A 17463-nucleotide genomic window follows, 5' to 3' on the forward strand; every position below is an offset into this window, starting at 1 on the left:
ATGTTGAGGCTCTAAGAACCGACTCCAGATTTCTGCTTCCATTTAGGTGCCTTTCCATATGGATCCATGCTATTTTCTGAGAACCATCTAACCATGAACTGGACATATTCACGTTTGTGGCTTGATAATATGACTACAAATTGGGAATTCCCAACCCTCCCTATCTTCGGTGAAGATAAAGTATAGTAGATGCGACTCTAGGTCTTTTATAATTCCAAATAACTTTCATGAGCTGTTTTTGAAACTCTGCTATAGTAGCGTGAGGGATTGGGAGGGGTCAGGTACGAAAATAGTATAGAATTTTTGGCAGCATCACCATCTTATATAGTACCACCCTGCCCAACCAGGAGGGTTCAGTTTTCCCCGACAATCCTATCTCCTTCTGAGTGGAGATAAGTAGGGGGTCTAGATGGGCCACAACCATGTCAAGAACAGGATAACACAGGGTAATCCCCAGGTAGGTAATCGAGGATTTCCACTCAAAAGGATACTCCTTCTGGATTTCGCTTTTTAAAGACTGGTTTATATTAACGCCTAGAATTTGGGGTTTATTAACATTTAATTTGTAATATGAGCCCAAACTAAATTTTAAGATAATATTACTAATCGCTCTCAAGGATGTTAAAGGGTTCGTCAAGGTCAGGAAAACATCATCTGCAAATAGTCCAATTTTGCCTTGTCTTCCTCCTATCGAGAAGCCTCCCACCTCCTGTGCCATCCTTACTGTCTCTGCCATAGGTTCCACCACCAAAACGAACAATAGAGGGGAGAAGGGGCACCCCTGGCGTGCGCCATTTGTTATTTGAAAGGGCTTAGAAATTGCCCCATCTACCAACACTCTTGCAGAAGGACTGGAGTAAAGAGCCTGGATTGCTTTTAGTAGGTTATATAATATCCTTTTTCTATTATTCTATTGATGAATGGAAGAGGACTGATTTTGCAAAAGTGTGGAAAACGTAAGGAGGGTTCTGCAAATACAAGAAGCCAAAGATATATGTGTGTGTCAAATTCTATAGAGACAAGAAGTGGCAGAAAATCTTGATATAGGAGTGATACTGTGTTCAATTCTGGAACACAAGGCACTTTCTGACAGGGTTGCATATGTTAAAAAAAGTAGTACAGAGTTTTGATAAATGTGGCATTCAGCCTGAAATACACTGGCATAAATACATTTGTCTCTAAAACTAAAATTTATGACACATTCCATGCAAAAGGGACACCTACAGTAGTTTACATGTATCCCTCATCATCTAATTCCACAAGCAAAAAAACAATTTTAAAGCACGAACATACAACCACAATTTGACTAAAAAAAGGTTTATTGTAATCTGCAATTTCACACATAAGCATCCGATTTGTTGGAAGGGGTTACCTTTAGGACCTTTGCGAAGAATACATCTTCTAGATGTGTAGCAAATCCTTCACTTATCCATTCTTCCGTCCAATCACGTGCACCGATGGCCAACCCAAACCAAGCATGTGCGATTTCATGGCAAACACGTGAAGTGCAGAGCTGATTCCTTCCAGACAGTACACTCTGAGATAGATAGATAATGTGTGGGCTGGGTCGTAGAAAGAGAGAGCAAATTACATATTAGGCATTAACTTGTGGCAGCATGAACATCTCATCTATTATGTGCTCTTTATTAGCTTTGTCATATTATCCTTCACAAATGAGTGCCAAGTTCTGACAAGCAATTTTAAAACAGAGACACCAACTCAAAATAACTACTACGCATATATCTTAATGTAATAGTGGGAAAAGCAAATCCAAGCTTTTCAGGTACACGTAGTGGAATATGTATAACAGTCAATGCTAATAGCAACAGGGAGAAAGAAAAGTAGACATCCAGGCTGTTTTGTCTATATTGTGTTAGCCTCTAAATATATATCTAACTACATAGGAATACAATTATTTCCACCGTTCTTCTATTTTTACACCATTAGAAGCTATCATTTTTTCCAGCCCTTCTCTATCAAAGTATTATAGTTCCAATGCCTTAAATTACATTTCCTTAAACATCTCTCCGATAAGAAGGAGCAGCCTGTGTGGAGAATGACCCATCGGAAATGGAAGGGTTTGCATGGATTTTAATATTAATGACTAGAGATGAGCATACTCGCTAAGGGCAATTACTCGAGCGAGCATTGTCCTTAGCGAGTACCTGCCCGCTCGGAAGAAAAGATTCGGGTGTCGGCGCAGGTAAGTGGTGAGTTGCGGGAGTGAGCAGGGTGGAGGGGGAGAGGGAGAGAGCTCCTCTACGTTCCTCCCCGCTCTCCCCCGCCGGCACCCGAATATTTCCTTCCGAGCGGGCAGGTACTCGCTAAGGACAATACTCGCTCGAGTAATTGTCCTTAGCGAGTACGCTCGCTCATCTCAATTAATGACCTACCATTCATCTATATTTCAGTCGGTTTAACACCCCCCCACCCACACACACACAATCCGCTGAATAAAGTGGCCGGGCCGTGGCAAATCCTGTTAATTGTTTTTACCCAAACGCAGAACAATACTTAGCATTGTGGTGAACTCCATTGCTGTAACTTAGGCCATAAGCGTAAAGCGCTGCGTTTTACAGCGTTTTTACAGCTGTGCTACTGGCTGCAACCTTGCATAGTGCCACGTATGGCAGCGAAATTATACTGCGCATGATCGCATACCTACGTATGCTGTCATGTTGTTTTGTTTTTTTCTATATTTCCCTCGCTGTCGCTTAGCCATGACGCGTATACCTGCCACCCATATGTAAACAATGGGCTATATCTCGCGTACAAAATACATACTGCATTATTTTTTGAGCTCACATATTATGCAATGTAAGCGGAATTGCGTAAGACAATGTAATAGATTGCCTGCAAGTTACCACGCCTCACAAGGGGCGTACGGAGGCCGCATAATATGTAGTAAACATACGGTCGTGTGAATTAGCCCTTACTCCCAATGAAGTGAAATGGACGCGACCCTTCATTCAACTGGCTGGGTGGGCTGCTGAGGGTCGGACCACTAGCAGGCCTAGGCCTTTGATATTAAAACTGTAAAAACGTCTTTGCAGCTTCTCTGCAGTGACTTTGTATAGCATTTGGTGTATGATTGCCGAAGCACTGAAGATGAGCAGTTGCTCATCAACTTACCTCTTCTGCTTAATCAGCCTGCTTGTTGACTCAAGCACTTAGATGTTTAACAGCATTTGGATTACGCAGTGATGTCAGACATGTCAAGCACTCAAACCATCGTAAAAACACTACATCAATTTTTAACCAGTGGAACGGAATATCTTCATAGGACGACATGCATTACGATAATGATCAGGACTAGGGAAGAAGGCTCACAAAATGCAAAGCTGCATAAAGGCGCTTCTGAACGTAAATGTTTGCTAGGGTTTCTCAAACATGGGACATACACACTTTGTCAAAAAGAAAAAAATCCAGCACCAAGAAGGGTTTGTAATTTTGCTTCAAAACTCGGCATGCAGTTACATCTCAGGCAGATATTCAAATGATTAAAGTTGTGGCGTGATTAGATGAACAGGCTTGCCATCTGAGGCCCTAGAAGTAGTTCCACCCTTGGCCTACAAAAAGGCTCTCAGAGGCTACATGTGTTTAGTGGACCTCATTTTCTACTTGTGCAGAGCTTGTTGACCACTAGACGCCTCTATGATGCAATTGAAGAGATTTTGCCCAGTTAACAGAGTTTGTGAGGGGCACATTATTGGTATGCGGGAATCTTGGTTGGTCATATCAACGAATTGTCTGTCACCTGGGCCGTTCTGACCAGACTGTTATGAGGTTTTGGGACCAGTGGATGTGTGAGGGCAAACAAGGTGACTGGGTTCAGGACGCCCCCTACAGACCACCAGTAGAGAGGATTGTCTAACAAGCACGAGCAGCTCCAACTGTTTTCTTGTCTGCCATCCAGAAATAAATGGCGCCATTATTAAAGCCCCCTATGTCTGTCGGGACTATTTCTAGGTGCCTTGCTGAAGGACATTTAGTCTCACAGCGCCCATTATGTGTACTGCCTCGGTTTGCAGTTATGTCGTGAACGACGGAACTGGCCTGCTATAGAGTGGAACCAGATTGTCTTAAGCGATTAATCCATGTTTAGTTTGGGCACTGACGATGGCTGTGTGTCTGAATACCTAGGTGTGAGCGCCTCAATCCTGCCTTTACTGTGGAGTGGCACCAGAGGTGTAATTTGAAGCTCTTGGGCCCCAATGCAAACTGTGTTACGGGGCCCCAAACTATAATGCTTTATTCATAGTACTGGGCTCCCTCTATGCAGAAGTGAGGCCCCTAAGGCTCGTGGGCCCGGGTGCAACCACATCCCCTGCATCCCCTATAGTTATGCCCCTGAGTGGCACATTGTCTCCACTGCTGGTGTGGTGGTCTGGGGTGTCATCGCATACGACAGTTGGCCACCCCTGGTATGTGGGACACTGACAGCTCAGCGATATATTCAGGACATTCCGCAGTCAGTAGGATAATGCTCGGCTGCACACAGCAAGGGTGTCACAGGAATGCCTCCACAACATTGCCATACTTTCATGTGCTGCCCAGGAGCTAAATTTATCGCTATTAGAAAATGTATAGGACCATCTGGCATGCCAACCTCGGCAACCTACAAGTTTGCACAATCTAGGAGGCTCAGTTACAGCAAATGTGGACCGATATGCCGCAGGATACCATACAGAACCTGTATGCATCCAAGCCCGCCTGAATCCAACTTGCATCCAAGCTAGAGGCGGCCCAACAGGGTACTAGAGCCTACATGCCCGCCCGTATAACATCTTATATCCAAGCTAGAGGCGGCCCAACAGGGTACTAGAGCCTCCATGCCCTTCCGTATCACATCTTATATCCAAGCTAGAGGCGGCCCAACAGGGTATTAGAGCCTCCATGTCCGCCTGTATCACATCTTGTATCCAAGCTAGAGGTGGTACAACAGGGTAATAGAGCCTCCATGCCTACCCATAACACATCTTGTATCCAACCTAGAGGTGATACAACAGGGTACTAGAGCCTCCATGTCCACCCATATCACATCTTGTATCCAAGCTAGAGGCGGTACAACAGGTTACTAGAGCCTCCATGCCCACCTATATCACATCTTGTATCCAAGCCAGAGGCGGTACAACAGGGTACTAGCGCCTCCCTTGTAGGGTTCAGTTTTCTGCAATAAATTATCCTTTTGCTCTTTTATACCTTACTTACAATGTTACAATCACACATAGAAAGTTTCAGTCGAATTTGACAACTCCTTCCAGATGCTTGATTTTTTTGACTATGAGTATATTCCACAATGGAAAATCCATGATGAACCCACAGCAAAATCTGCATGCATTAAATGCAGCTTTACTGCAAAATTCACTTTGCCCATTGCAAAGGATGAAATCTACTGCACATTCCCATGCTGCAGATGTGAAATCTACACCGTTTATCAAGCCGTGGAATGTTTTTGCAGCATTTAGATGAGATTTAGTAAAATACTGCTACTGTTAATGTTGCTGATTTTCCACATGGTATTGTCTGCTTTCAAAAAAATACAGTTTAGGGTCTGTGGGTAAATATTTAATTAACTCATACAAAAAAGTTGAAAAATTCAGTGGGTGCGTTATATTTAGCAGCAATTATGGAATCTACGATAATTTCAGATGAGGTTTAAAATTTGACTCAATTTGTAGCCTTCCTATGCGAGAATAATTACTACAAGGTTTCTATGAGAACATTTGTCCAGGTCAAAAAAAAAATGAGGGGGTGAAATCCACACAGGAATTCATGATGAAACTCGCTTTAAAACCTGCATCAAATGGCATGGGTTTGGAGGCAGGCATTCCGTAGCTGATCTGCAGCGGGAAGTCCACTGTGGACATTCCACCAGTTGTGAACCCAGCCTAAATGTAGTGAAAATATTCTGGGCAACTCCAACTTGGGATGCAGTCTGGCAAAGTCCTTATGTCCTTGCAGGGACTAAAGGTCCTTTCACACAGGCCAATGATCGTGAACAAGCATTCATTAGAACGTCCATTTATTTGATCATCACCTTTGCGTAAACAGGGAAGCGATCAACCATCGATTAAGCAAATGCTTTTTTTACAGCCGGAAAATTCATTCTTCTCGGTAGTACATCTCCCTGTATAATGGGAAATGTGAAGCTGACAACAATGAAAGTGAATGAGGATGAAAAAAACAATCGTCCATTCCCCACAGCCTGAATCAGCATGTGTCAAAGACCAAGTTAATGAGTGACAATCTTAAAGGGATTTTTCCATTACCTAAAATGTACTCTGTACATCCCGATTGCTGCTGACCAGCACACATGACTGCTACAGCCAATCACTGGTTATAGGTGGTCACTTCTGTGGCCAGTGATTGGCTGCAGCAGTCACATGCCCTGGTGAGCAGCAACGAGGAATGCAGAATGCCTGTGGAGCAATTTTAAGTAATAGGAAAACCCCTTTAATGATCACTGCCTATAAAAAGCCTGATATAAGTAGATGTAAAAGGGCGTTAAGGGTAAAGAACCCACCCCCACAGCCTGAAATAGCTGTAACTAAAATCCAAAGCCTTTATTTAGGTCTACAATGGGGATTCTGGAAAATTGAACTCTCTGGAGAAGTAACCTGAGCAAACTGCAAGGTTAAACAATGATTAAATCCATCCTGCAATTAATATTCTGGAAAATAAATAGCCAGCCTGTATCAGTTCCAAAATGACAAGCAATTATCTGCACAATTAATAAGTATGTAAATGTTCTAGTCTCCCGCTATGTTGTTCCAGTTGACTCATTGTTATGCACAATTTTGAACGTGGCAACATTTTTAGGCAAGCAGCAAGCCAATTGTTTTAGTAATGACAACATTGTACAGTGTTTTGCTACAGTTTGGGCATACTACCATTATTATGTTATACTGCCATTCATTCCAAGGTGCTGTACATACGAGAAATGGGGTTTAATTACATAAAACAAAAAACAGTATAATAAACTTGACCTATATAGGTCTCAAACTAATATAGAGGGAAAGAGGATCCTGCCAATGTGGGCTGACAATCTACAAGAGTAGGGGGTCGGAGACGATGAGGGTAGAAGCTGGCCAAACGACAGTGTGATAGCATGTAACAGGTGCAGAATATGACACCGGTGATGGAGAGGCTTTACACCTGTTCAGTTGAACAAACAATAGATTATTGAATGTACTAAAAGGAATAATATGGCAAAAACATATTACAGTAATATTAGAATACAACACAAACAGTTTACTGATATCTGATTAACACTATTACTTGGTCTGTACCTTGTGAATAGGGAGCCCACAATATTGTGTGCGCAGTGTAGAATTACCACAGTCAATAAATGGTTTACCCTGGCCAGGGGTAAATGGCTCCACAGATGCGGTTTGAAAATAGAAGTCTTCTCTGTAGTAACTTAGTCTTGCAGGAACTATGGTTAACCAAACAACTCAGTCTGCTAACTGAAATCTGCAGTCACTGTTCCCTGAACAAACTATTAGCACAGTACCTTTGGGAAGTCTGTCAAGTGATGAAGTCTAAACAATCTATTTTAATGGTGAAGAGCCTGAGTGATGGTACTTAGAATTACAAACCACCGAAACTTTGAATATCCGAATACTGTCTGTCAGTCTATCCGCTCTTGCTGGTGGTCTTTTACCCAGTGAAGGCTCAGTGCTTGTGGTTGGAATTTCAGCTGATGGCAGATCTTGCTCTGGCATTCACATTGCAAGAACTGGGTAGCACCACTCCAGGAATCCAAGTTGTATTCTCTTTCTGGTATAGGAAAACTCAACTCTCCTTAAAACTGGGGCAACTCACTCCTCACAAGGCTCTCTGCAAAAACTGCTAAGTCACACCACAGCATAGGAAACAGGACCGACCTTTTATACCCAGCCCATTAGCCAATCAACAGGCAGCTCAGGTCCTGTTAATCTACAGCAGCAAAGTTAGAGTAAAAACCACAATCAAGTGACCTCTCTGAATAAACATATACAAAGTTCAGCAATAATATACATAGATATATATGCATGGGTATTTAACCCCTTACAGCAGTAAGGATTATTGTAGGTTGTAGGATTTTCTGAAGAGGTCGATTTATAGGTTTCTTTGAACAGTTTTGAAAGTATAAGCATCTCTGATTGTTTGTTTCAGAGCATGGGGGATACATGGGTGAAGTGTTAAAGATGGTTATGTGAGTTTTAAATCTTTACATGTTTAAAGGCTATGGATGTCATTGCATTGATTTTCTTATGATTGTTTATTTTCTTCCTAAATGCAACATTAACTCCTTAGTGACCAAGCCTGTTTGCGCCTTAATGACCAGGCCAAATTTTGCAAATCTGACATGTGTCACTTTAACATGGAAAAACACCAGAAAGGTTTTGCATATCCAAGCGATTCTGACATTGTTTTTTCGCCACATGTTGTGCTTCATTTAGGCGGAAAAAATAGACCGATAGAAATTGTGTTTATTTATTAAAAGCGCCAAAATTGGGAAAATTTTGAAAAAATCGTCATTTTTTCACATTTCCAACTGCAATATCTTAAATATGTGCAAACATAATATAGAAATTTTTGCTAAGATTTATATTTCCACCCGTTTACTTTATTTTGGGCGCACATTGGAAAAACTTTCGTTTTTTTTTAACTATTTAGGAGACGTACAAATTTAACATTACTTTTTAGCATTTTGAGGAACACTTTGTTTTCCTATACCAAGCCGAGATTGGAAAGGCTCATGAGTGTCAGAATAATAGATACCCCCCCAAATGACCTCATTTTAAAAACTACACCCCTTAATGTATTCACTGAGGGGTGTCATGAGTATTTTGACCCCACAGTTTTTTTTCAGGAATTAATTCAATTTAGAGGAGAAAAAGTAAAATTTCATATTTTTGCAAATCTGTCATTTTAAAGACATATTTTTTTCCTATAGTTTACATGAAAATCAGGATTTACACCCCAAAATGGATACCCCTATTTCTCCCGTGCTCAGAAATATACCCATTGTGGCCCTATTGTTATATCTGAGTCCACAACGGGGCCCAAAATGAAAGGAGTAGTCAGTGTCTTTCAAAACAGAAATTTTGCTTGAAGTCCTTTTAGGCCCCATAGCACACATGTAGAGTTCTTGAGCGCCCAAAACCATAGAAAACCCCCACAAATGACCCCATTTTGAAAACTAGATCCCTTAAGGAATTTATCTAGGGGTGTACTGCATATTTTGACCCCACAGTTTTTGAATGAATTCAAACCAAGCAAAAGGAAAAAATTGTGATTTTCGTTTTTTCGGCAATTCTGTCATTTTAAAAACAGCTTTTTTTGTACAGCACACATATGAAGGAAGACTTGCACCCAAAAATGGATACCCCTGTTTGTCCCGTGTTCAGAGACATACCCATTGTGGCCCTAATCTTATGTCTGGATACACAACGGAGCCCAAAATGAAAGGAGCGACCGGTGGCTTTCGGAACACAAATTTTGCTTGAAGTCCTTTTAGGCCCCATTGCCCACTTGTAGAGTTCTTGAGCGCCCAAAACCATAGAGAACCCCCACAAATGACCCCATTTTGAAAACTAGACTCCTTAACGAATTTATCTAGGGGTGTACTGCGCATTTTGACCCCACTGTTTTTGAATAAATTCAAGCAAAGCAAAAGGAAAAAATTTGGATTTTTGTTTTTTTGGCAATTCTGTCATTTTAAAAACAGCTTTTTTTGTACAGCACACATATGAAGGAAGACTTACACCCCAAAATGGATACCCCTGTTTGTGCTGTTTTCAGAAATATACCCATTGTGGCCCTAATCTTATGTCCGCATGCACAACGGGGCCCAAAATAAAAGGAGTAATCGGTGGCTTTCAGAACATAGATTTTGCTTGAAGTCCTTTTAGGCCCCATTGCCCACTTGTAGAGTTCTTGAGCGCCCAAAACCATATAGAACCCCCACAAATGACCCCATTTTGAAAACTAGACCCCTTAACGAATTTATCTAGGGATGTACTGCATATTTTGACCCCACAGTTTTTGAATAAATTTAAGCAAAGCAAAAGGAAAAAAATAGGATTTTCATTTTTTGGGCTATTGTGTCAATTTAAAAACAGTTTTTTTTGTACAGCACACATATAAATGAAGGCTTTCACCCCAAAATGGATACCCCTGTTTGTCCCGTGTTCAGAAACATACCCCTTGTGGCCCTAATAGACTTACAGGACCCATGGCTAGGCCTACAATGAAAGGAATACCCGTTGGATTTCAGGGTACAACGGGATTAAATTCCAGGCCCCATTGCCCACTTATAGAGCCATTGAGCGGCCAAAACTATAAAGAACCCCCACAAATGACCCCATTTTGAAAACTAGACCCCTTAACGAATTCATCTAGGGGTGTACTGCGTATTTTGACCCCACAGTATTTGAATGAATCTAAGCAAAGCAGAAGGAAAAACTTACGATTTTCAATTTTTTTGGCAATTTTTTCAATTTAAAAACAGTTTTTTTGTACAGTGCACATAGGAATGAAGACGTTCACCCCAAAATGGATACCCCCGTTTGTCCCGTGTTCAGAAACATACCCATTGTGGCCCTAATCTACTTACAGGACGCATGGCAAGGCCTATAAAGGACGGAACACCTGTTGGATTTCAGGGCACAACTGAATAAATTCCAGGCCCCATTGCTTATTTGTACAGAATAAAGATTGACTCCCTAAAAATTCCCCCCCTCCCCCTCCGCGCCCTTTTTGGCGTTCGCAAATCTTAGATAAAAGTAAAAATGTGAACTGTGTAGTATTTCCGAAGACAGGGGTAATTACGGAGGCTGGTTGGAATGGGCCCATGGGGCAATAAAACCGGGTATCCCCCCCCCTCCTCTCATGCTTTTTGGGGGTATTTCATGACCTCAGTGGCGGGTATGGGGTGTAAAAAGTGGCGTTCCGTGAGTCTCCGTAAGCTTGATGAGGTGCGGCGGTCTCACACAGAAGGCGCTGAACAAGGTGCTCCTGGAACTGCAGGAAAGCGAGCGTTCCCGGGGCTTCTTGTAAAATACGTATCACAGGTAGCGGTCTGAATAACGCCGGGCTCACGCGGGTGCAGGCGGAATCCGCTTGCGGAGGCCCACAGCGGATCCCATCTGTGAGGCCGGCTGTGACCCTGCGTACGGCTGCGTAATGTACTGCGCATAACTGCGTACTCACACAGGCGGTCATGCACAGTACACCTTTGTTTGTATTTCCCGCACCATCGCTTAGCGATGACATGGGTACCCGCAGCCCGTATACAATGTAGTTGCGTATGGACTGCGGGTATATCCGCGACCATGGAGCACAATGGGCTCTATGTTGCCGATATCCGCAGTAAAATAGAACCTGCTGCGTTCTCTTTTCTGCGAGTGGATTACGCAATTCTGACCCGCTAATGTGAGCGGAATTGTGTAATCCAATGCGATTGATCTGCGTATTACCACGGATCAGACGCATGCGGAATCCGTCATTCCTATCCGGTCATGTGAGACCGACCAAAGGTAGATCGCTACCTTTTTATCACGTGACTGGGGACCGCTCAACGAGGCCACCCGTCACTGCTCCAGGCTCTCTGTGACCGTTGGTCGCTGGGAGCAAGGAGATTTTAAGTTTCCTGGGCTCCCTGACTCCTGCGCATGTGTCCGGCTTTTTGCCGGCAATCGCATGTGCAGAATCCTGGAAGGTCCACGGAGGAAGATCGCGTCGGGATTCAAATACGCAGGCCTCCGGTAAAAAGTTTCATCTCCTCTCACCGATTGCATCAGTGAGGGGAGATGAAACTTCAAATTTTTTTTAAAACTTTTACGTGATCGCCATTATTGGATAATGGCGAACACGTGACCAGGAACCGCTCACCGCGGACCCCCATTAAATCTCCATGCTCTTGGCTACGTTTTGTAGCCAGGAGCAGGGAGAATTTAAATTATCCTGGCAATCCACAGCTTTTGCGCATGCGCCCGCCATTTTGGCGACGGGCGCGTGTGCAGAAGCTGTGGTAAGGTCCGCGGATAAATCTGGGGGCCTTAGGTACGTACTTTCATCCTCCCTCACGGATATGATCCATGAGGGGAGATGAAACGTACGCTTTTTAAACTTTTAAAACCTTTTTTTTACTTTTTTTTTTTTTTACTTTTTTACACTTTTTTCGCACTTTACCTGATCCCTGTCATCCATTGGATGACAGTGATCATGTCCCCGGTATAATCTCTCTGCTCCTAGCTACACATGGCAGCCAGAAGCAGAGGGATTTTAAATTTCCCGGGGCTCGAGCCCGTCTGTTCACGCGCCCGATGTCAATCATCGGGCGCGCATGCGCAGACGGGGATTCGGGTCCCGGGACATCGGGACACCGCTGAGGACTGGGGGTGAGTATTTTCACCTCCCCTCATGGATCCGATCCATGAGGGGAGGTGAAACTGACTTTTTTAAAACTTTTTTTTAACTTTTTCGCGATCGCCGCTAACCATTGGATAACGGCGATCGCGGTACCGGGGACCGCTCACCGCAGTCCCCGCTGACATCTCCTGCCTCCCGGCTACCTACAGGAGCCGGGAGCCAGGAGATTTTAAATCTCCCGCGCCGCCGGGCCTTCTGCGCATGCGGCTGATGTAATGCCGCCTGGCGCGCATGCGCAGAAGACCGGCTTCGGGCCCCGGAGCGGCAGGAGAGCGGGGAGCAGCGTGCCAGACCTCGGTGAGTAATTTCAGCTGCTCCGATGGATCCGATCCATCAGAGCAGCTGAATCTTTAACTTTTATGTACTTTTATTTACTTTTTTTGCGATCGGCGCTATCCATTGCATAGCGCCGATCGCAATGCCGGGGGGGGGGGGGGCTCCGAACAGCCCGGGATGACAGCTCCATGCTGTCAGCTACCTGCGGACACCGACAGCATGGAGCTGTCACGTCCACAGCCCGAGGGGCACTATTCTCTGCAGGAAGCATGTTTTTACGTCCTCAGAGAATAGAGCCCACTTCGGGAGGACGTAAAAACACTATGGGCTGGTCGTTAAGGGGTTAAGCAACTTTCTAAATAGTCTTCATTAAAAATTTACTATCAGTCCTTGCTGTAGAGTCTGTACAACTCTTTCACACAGCTGTTTGTTCTGTTGCTCCTGGCAGAAATGTCGACATCACAAAGCTCCTGGTTGTTGTAGGCTTAATGCCCCATTTAGACACAACCGTTATCGTTCAAAATTCGCTCAAAAGCCATTGTTTGAGCCATTGTGTCTATCTCGTGCCCGTTATGCAGTTTTCGTTAACGATTCGCTCATAGTTTTCTTTCAGGCCGCTTAAAATCCGCAGTTCGGGTGTTTGCTTCTTGTTTGGTTAAAATGACATTTGTTCAGTCGTCCAGCGATTTGAGGGCAGTTTTCAATGCAAACACTACACAATGATAATACAACGACTGAAAAGCCCGACCGCTATGTCCATTTTCCAATGATTTTCATTAGGTTAAAAACTTCCGTCTTTAAAAGCAAAACCATCGCTCACTTTTATCGTTATAACAAATTTTGAGCGATAATCTATGTGTCTAAATGAGGCATAAGACTTATGTCATCTACTATCTCTATGCTCCTCATTCTCCTCTCAGAGTATTAAAATGTTAGAGATAGCACCAGAAAGATAGAGGAAGTTATACAAAGTAGAGCACGCTGTAGGGAGAAGAGCGCACATGGCAGTGTATGCAGGTGAAGGATGTAAGTAGGGCTTGAAATATAAGCCCTATCCCAAAAATAAGTCCTAGCTGCAAAAAAAAAAAAAAGAATACATCACCTTAGAACCACTGTCAGCTCCGCTGCATCTTCTTCCCGATCCCTGGCACTATTCTTCATCATCTCTTCTGCCCGGGGATTGAAAAATCCCTGCCTCCTGGAAGCGCTGCCACTAATTGGCTAAGCATTGTGATGCTTAGCCAATCAGAGCCAGCGCATGATGAACCAATCACAGCTATTTATTGAGCGCTGGCTCCAACTGGCTAAGCACCTCAGCCAATCAGAAACCCTTCTAGGAGGCGGGGATTTTTCAATCCTCGGCCAGAAGAGATAAGAACAGTGCCAGGGACCAGGAAGAAGATTCAGCTGAGCCGGACAGCGCTTCTAAGGTGATGTAGTCTTTTTTTTTAAATCTTTTTCTGTAGCTTGGGCTTAGTTTAGGGCTTTGACAATAGGATTTCCTACTGTCAAAGTTGCATCACGCTGCACGAAAATCACGTTTTCGTGTGATGTAACAGAGAGGAAGGCTCCTTAGGGAAATATGGGCTACAAAACCTTGCCGGTCGCGTTCATATTGCAAAACGCATGAGGTTTTTGATTTGCAATGTTGCATGTTACAAAACATCGCAAATGTGAAGGAACCCATAGGAAAGCATGGGCTTCACATACATGCGATTTGTAGCATTGTCGCAAAGTGTGAAAATCACGCGAATGTGTCGCATGTGTTAAGAGGGCTAAGAGGTTGATGACAAAAGTCAAGCCCTCTTAATTTGTCCGTTTTAGTAAATGCCTGTATCTCCCTTGAAGTAAGAATTCTGCAGCCTCTCTTCGGCCGATTTGTTTACAGAAATTCCTGCAACTTAAAATCAGTTCCATTCTTTTGAATCTAGTTGTTTTGGCAGCAAGAACAGGAATTTCTGTAAACCCATTCGGTAGAATAAAACAAATTTCTACAACAAAACAGTGAATTTACTCTAACACCCTAAACTTAACGAGATGACTACCCAATTCCTATAACTCTCCAATGTTTTTTTTCCTCTTTCTATCCCTCCCCTCACTAACCTCCAATTACCACCACCATTACTTGATACCACTCTCTCTCCATTTCTACAAGTCCCTACTTTCACTACTCCAGACTTAAAGGGGTTGTCCCGCGGCAGCAAGTGGGTCTATACACTTCTGTATGGCCATAATAATGCACTTTGTACATTGTGCATTAATTATGAGCCATACAGAAGTTATAAAAAGTTTTTCACTTACCTGCTCCGCTGCTGGCGTCCTCGTCTCCATGGTTGCCGTCTAATTTTCGCCGTCTAAAATGGCCTAATGGCCAAATTAGACGCGCTTGCGCAGTCCAGGTCTTCTCCTGTTCTCTATGGGGCTCCGTGTAGCTCCGTGTAGCTCCGCCCCGTCACGTGCCGATTCCAGCCAATCAGGAGGCTGGAATCGGCAATGGACCGCACAGAAGAGCTGCGGTCCACGGAGGAAGAGGATCCCGGCGGCCATCTTCACCGGTAAGTATAGAAGTCACCGGAGCGCGGGGATTCAGGTAAGCGCTGTGCTGTTCTTTTTTTCAGTCCCTGCATCGGGGTTGTCTCGCGCCGAACGGGGGGGGGGGTTGAAAAAAAAAAAACCCGTTTCGGCGCGGGACAACCCCTTTAAACCTTGCGTTAAAAGCAGAAGCGGTTAGGCTTTCTATGGATCATTCCAGAGCCATGATGGAAATGTATGTGAGAAGGTACTGTGATTTTTCTTCACAGTAACCCAGAGTAGATGTGACCAGAGCATGAGTTCACCTAGAAACGTAGAAAGACAACCGCAGACATGCACCTTGTAAAAAACATTCCATGCATACCGCTGGCTCAATTGTCACCTCTTGGCAAGGTATTAATAAGGCACTTGATACCCAATAAACTAACACCCACATGAGAACGTTCCACAGAGAACACGTAAATGTACAGGTAAATTATGACAGATTTCCAAGATAAACACTATTATACTATTACATGTTCTACTTTTCAGTGGATAAGTGACTAATATTTGGCCGCCAGAACAGGGTGTGTACTGATGTTATCTGTATACAAGCACCACATTTGAATTGGCAACCAACACTCAGACTGTTTCGAACAAGAATCCAGTTTATCTACCTGCCCCATATTTTACTTTCTAAATGTCCTAAAGCATATTTCCAGTGACCGGGATGAAAAAATGCTGGGTAGATTTCATAGTCTGCAGTAAAATAAATAGTTAAGAGGCCTTGCCTTATCCCTTTTTATGACGCTAACGCACACTCCGCAGACTTCCATAAATGGAGTCCCCGACTACAGAACTTCCTTTTTCAATAATGCGATCACTGACTTCACATGTTGGGCACAAAAAAGAAAAAGTTTGACTCCCATTATATTTTAACATAATGTGGTTACATTGGATTGCTTATTGTGTCAGGTCAGTAGACAGGAAGCTCCAAAATGTCCCAGTCCCAAAAGAATCACACTGTTCATACAATGCCTACTCTTAGTTCATCAGACATATTTACCACTAGAGATGAGCGAGCATACTCGCTAAGGACAATTACTCGATCGAGCATTGTCCTTAGCGAGTATCCCCCCGCTCAGAAGAAAAGGTTCGGCTGCCGGCGAGGGTGAGAGGTGAGTTGCGGCAGTGAGCAGGGTGGAGCGGGGAGCGTTCCTCACCGCTCTTCCCCGCCCGCCGAGTCTTTTCTTCCGAGCGGGCAGGTATTCACTAAGGGCAATGCTCGATCGAGTAATTGCCCTTAGCGAGTATGCTCGCTCATCTCTATTTACCACCTAACAGGCATAACAACATTTTTGCACGTCACACGGTTACTTCAGGAATATGTAGGTTTTCAAGTTTACAATGAATTTTATTGGCTCAGAGGCTTTAACCCGCAGAAGTGAACCAAAAAACCCTTAATCACCATTGCTAAAAACTGGTATTGCGGGCTTAGTATCACGGATTCTACAACATACAGGGCCAGCTGGCTGATATGTTCCCTGCTAGTCGGAAAGCTAAGATTGCTGACTGTATACTGATAACTGCCCTCCCGAGTATCCAGGGAGAAACTAGCGAGGCCTTGGAGATGGATTTCACGGCAAGGAGACGGGGAAAGCCCCTTGTCTGGACGGGTTTACTTCAGTTTTTTCAAACAGTTCTGGGAAATCCTTACTCGGATTTTGAAAGAGACGTTCAGCCAAAATATTGCCATCCACTCCATTCCCATCTCGGTCACTCATGGCCCATATTACGGTGCTCCCAAGCCAGGGAAAGTTCCAGGGCTATGCCCCAGTTACCGTCCCATTTCGCTCATCAATTTAGATGTCAAGTTATTCTCTAAGGTTTTAGCGAGTAGACTGGCTCCCATTCTGCCAGCCCGTATACAAAATGATCAAGTGGAATTTATAAAAGGGCAGGAAGCAAGAGATAATACCAACAAGACCCTCCTGCTAATTAGCCAAGCCCAGCAGTTGTCGCAGCCATTTTGCCTCCTCTCAGTGGATGCGGAGAAGGCCTTTGACTGCATTAGCTGGGACTTCCTAAGGTCCTCGCTGACGCATTTAAGTCTGGGGCCCAAATTTTTTGAACTGGATCCAGACATTGTATCGAAACCCGTTGGCACAAATACCTATTAGGAACGGGACGAGACAGGGCTGCCCTCTGTCCCCCTTTCTCTATGCCATTGTTATGGAGCACTTGGCTGTGGCA

General features: G+C 43.9%; 1 protein-coding gene across 3 annotated transcripts in view; it reads right to left on the minus strand.

The window, feature by feature from the left end:
* AOPEP (aminopeptidase O (putative)) overlaps positions 1-17463 on the minus strand; it is a 342915-nt gene that overhangs the window by 226354 nt on the left and 99098 nt on the right. For all 3 annotated transcript variants that reach the window (XM_066604087.1, XM_066604085.1, XM_066604086.1), the window contains exon 6: positions 1373-1562. In XM_066604087.1, coding sequence (XP_066460184.1) covers positions 1373-1562 — 190 coding nt within the window. The remainder of the gene's footprint in view (positions 1-1372; positions 1563-17463) is intronic.

This window comes from Eleutherodactylus coqui, chromosome 5, assembly GCF_035609145.1.
Source record: "Eleutherodactylus coqui strain aEleCoq1 chromosome 5, aEleCoq1.hap1, whole genome shotgun sequence".
Classification (NCBI taxonomy): Eukaryota; Metazoa; Chordata; class Amphibia; order Anura; family Eleutherodactylidae; genus Eleutherodactylus; species Eleutherodactylus coqui.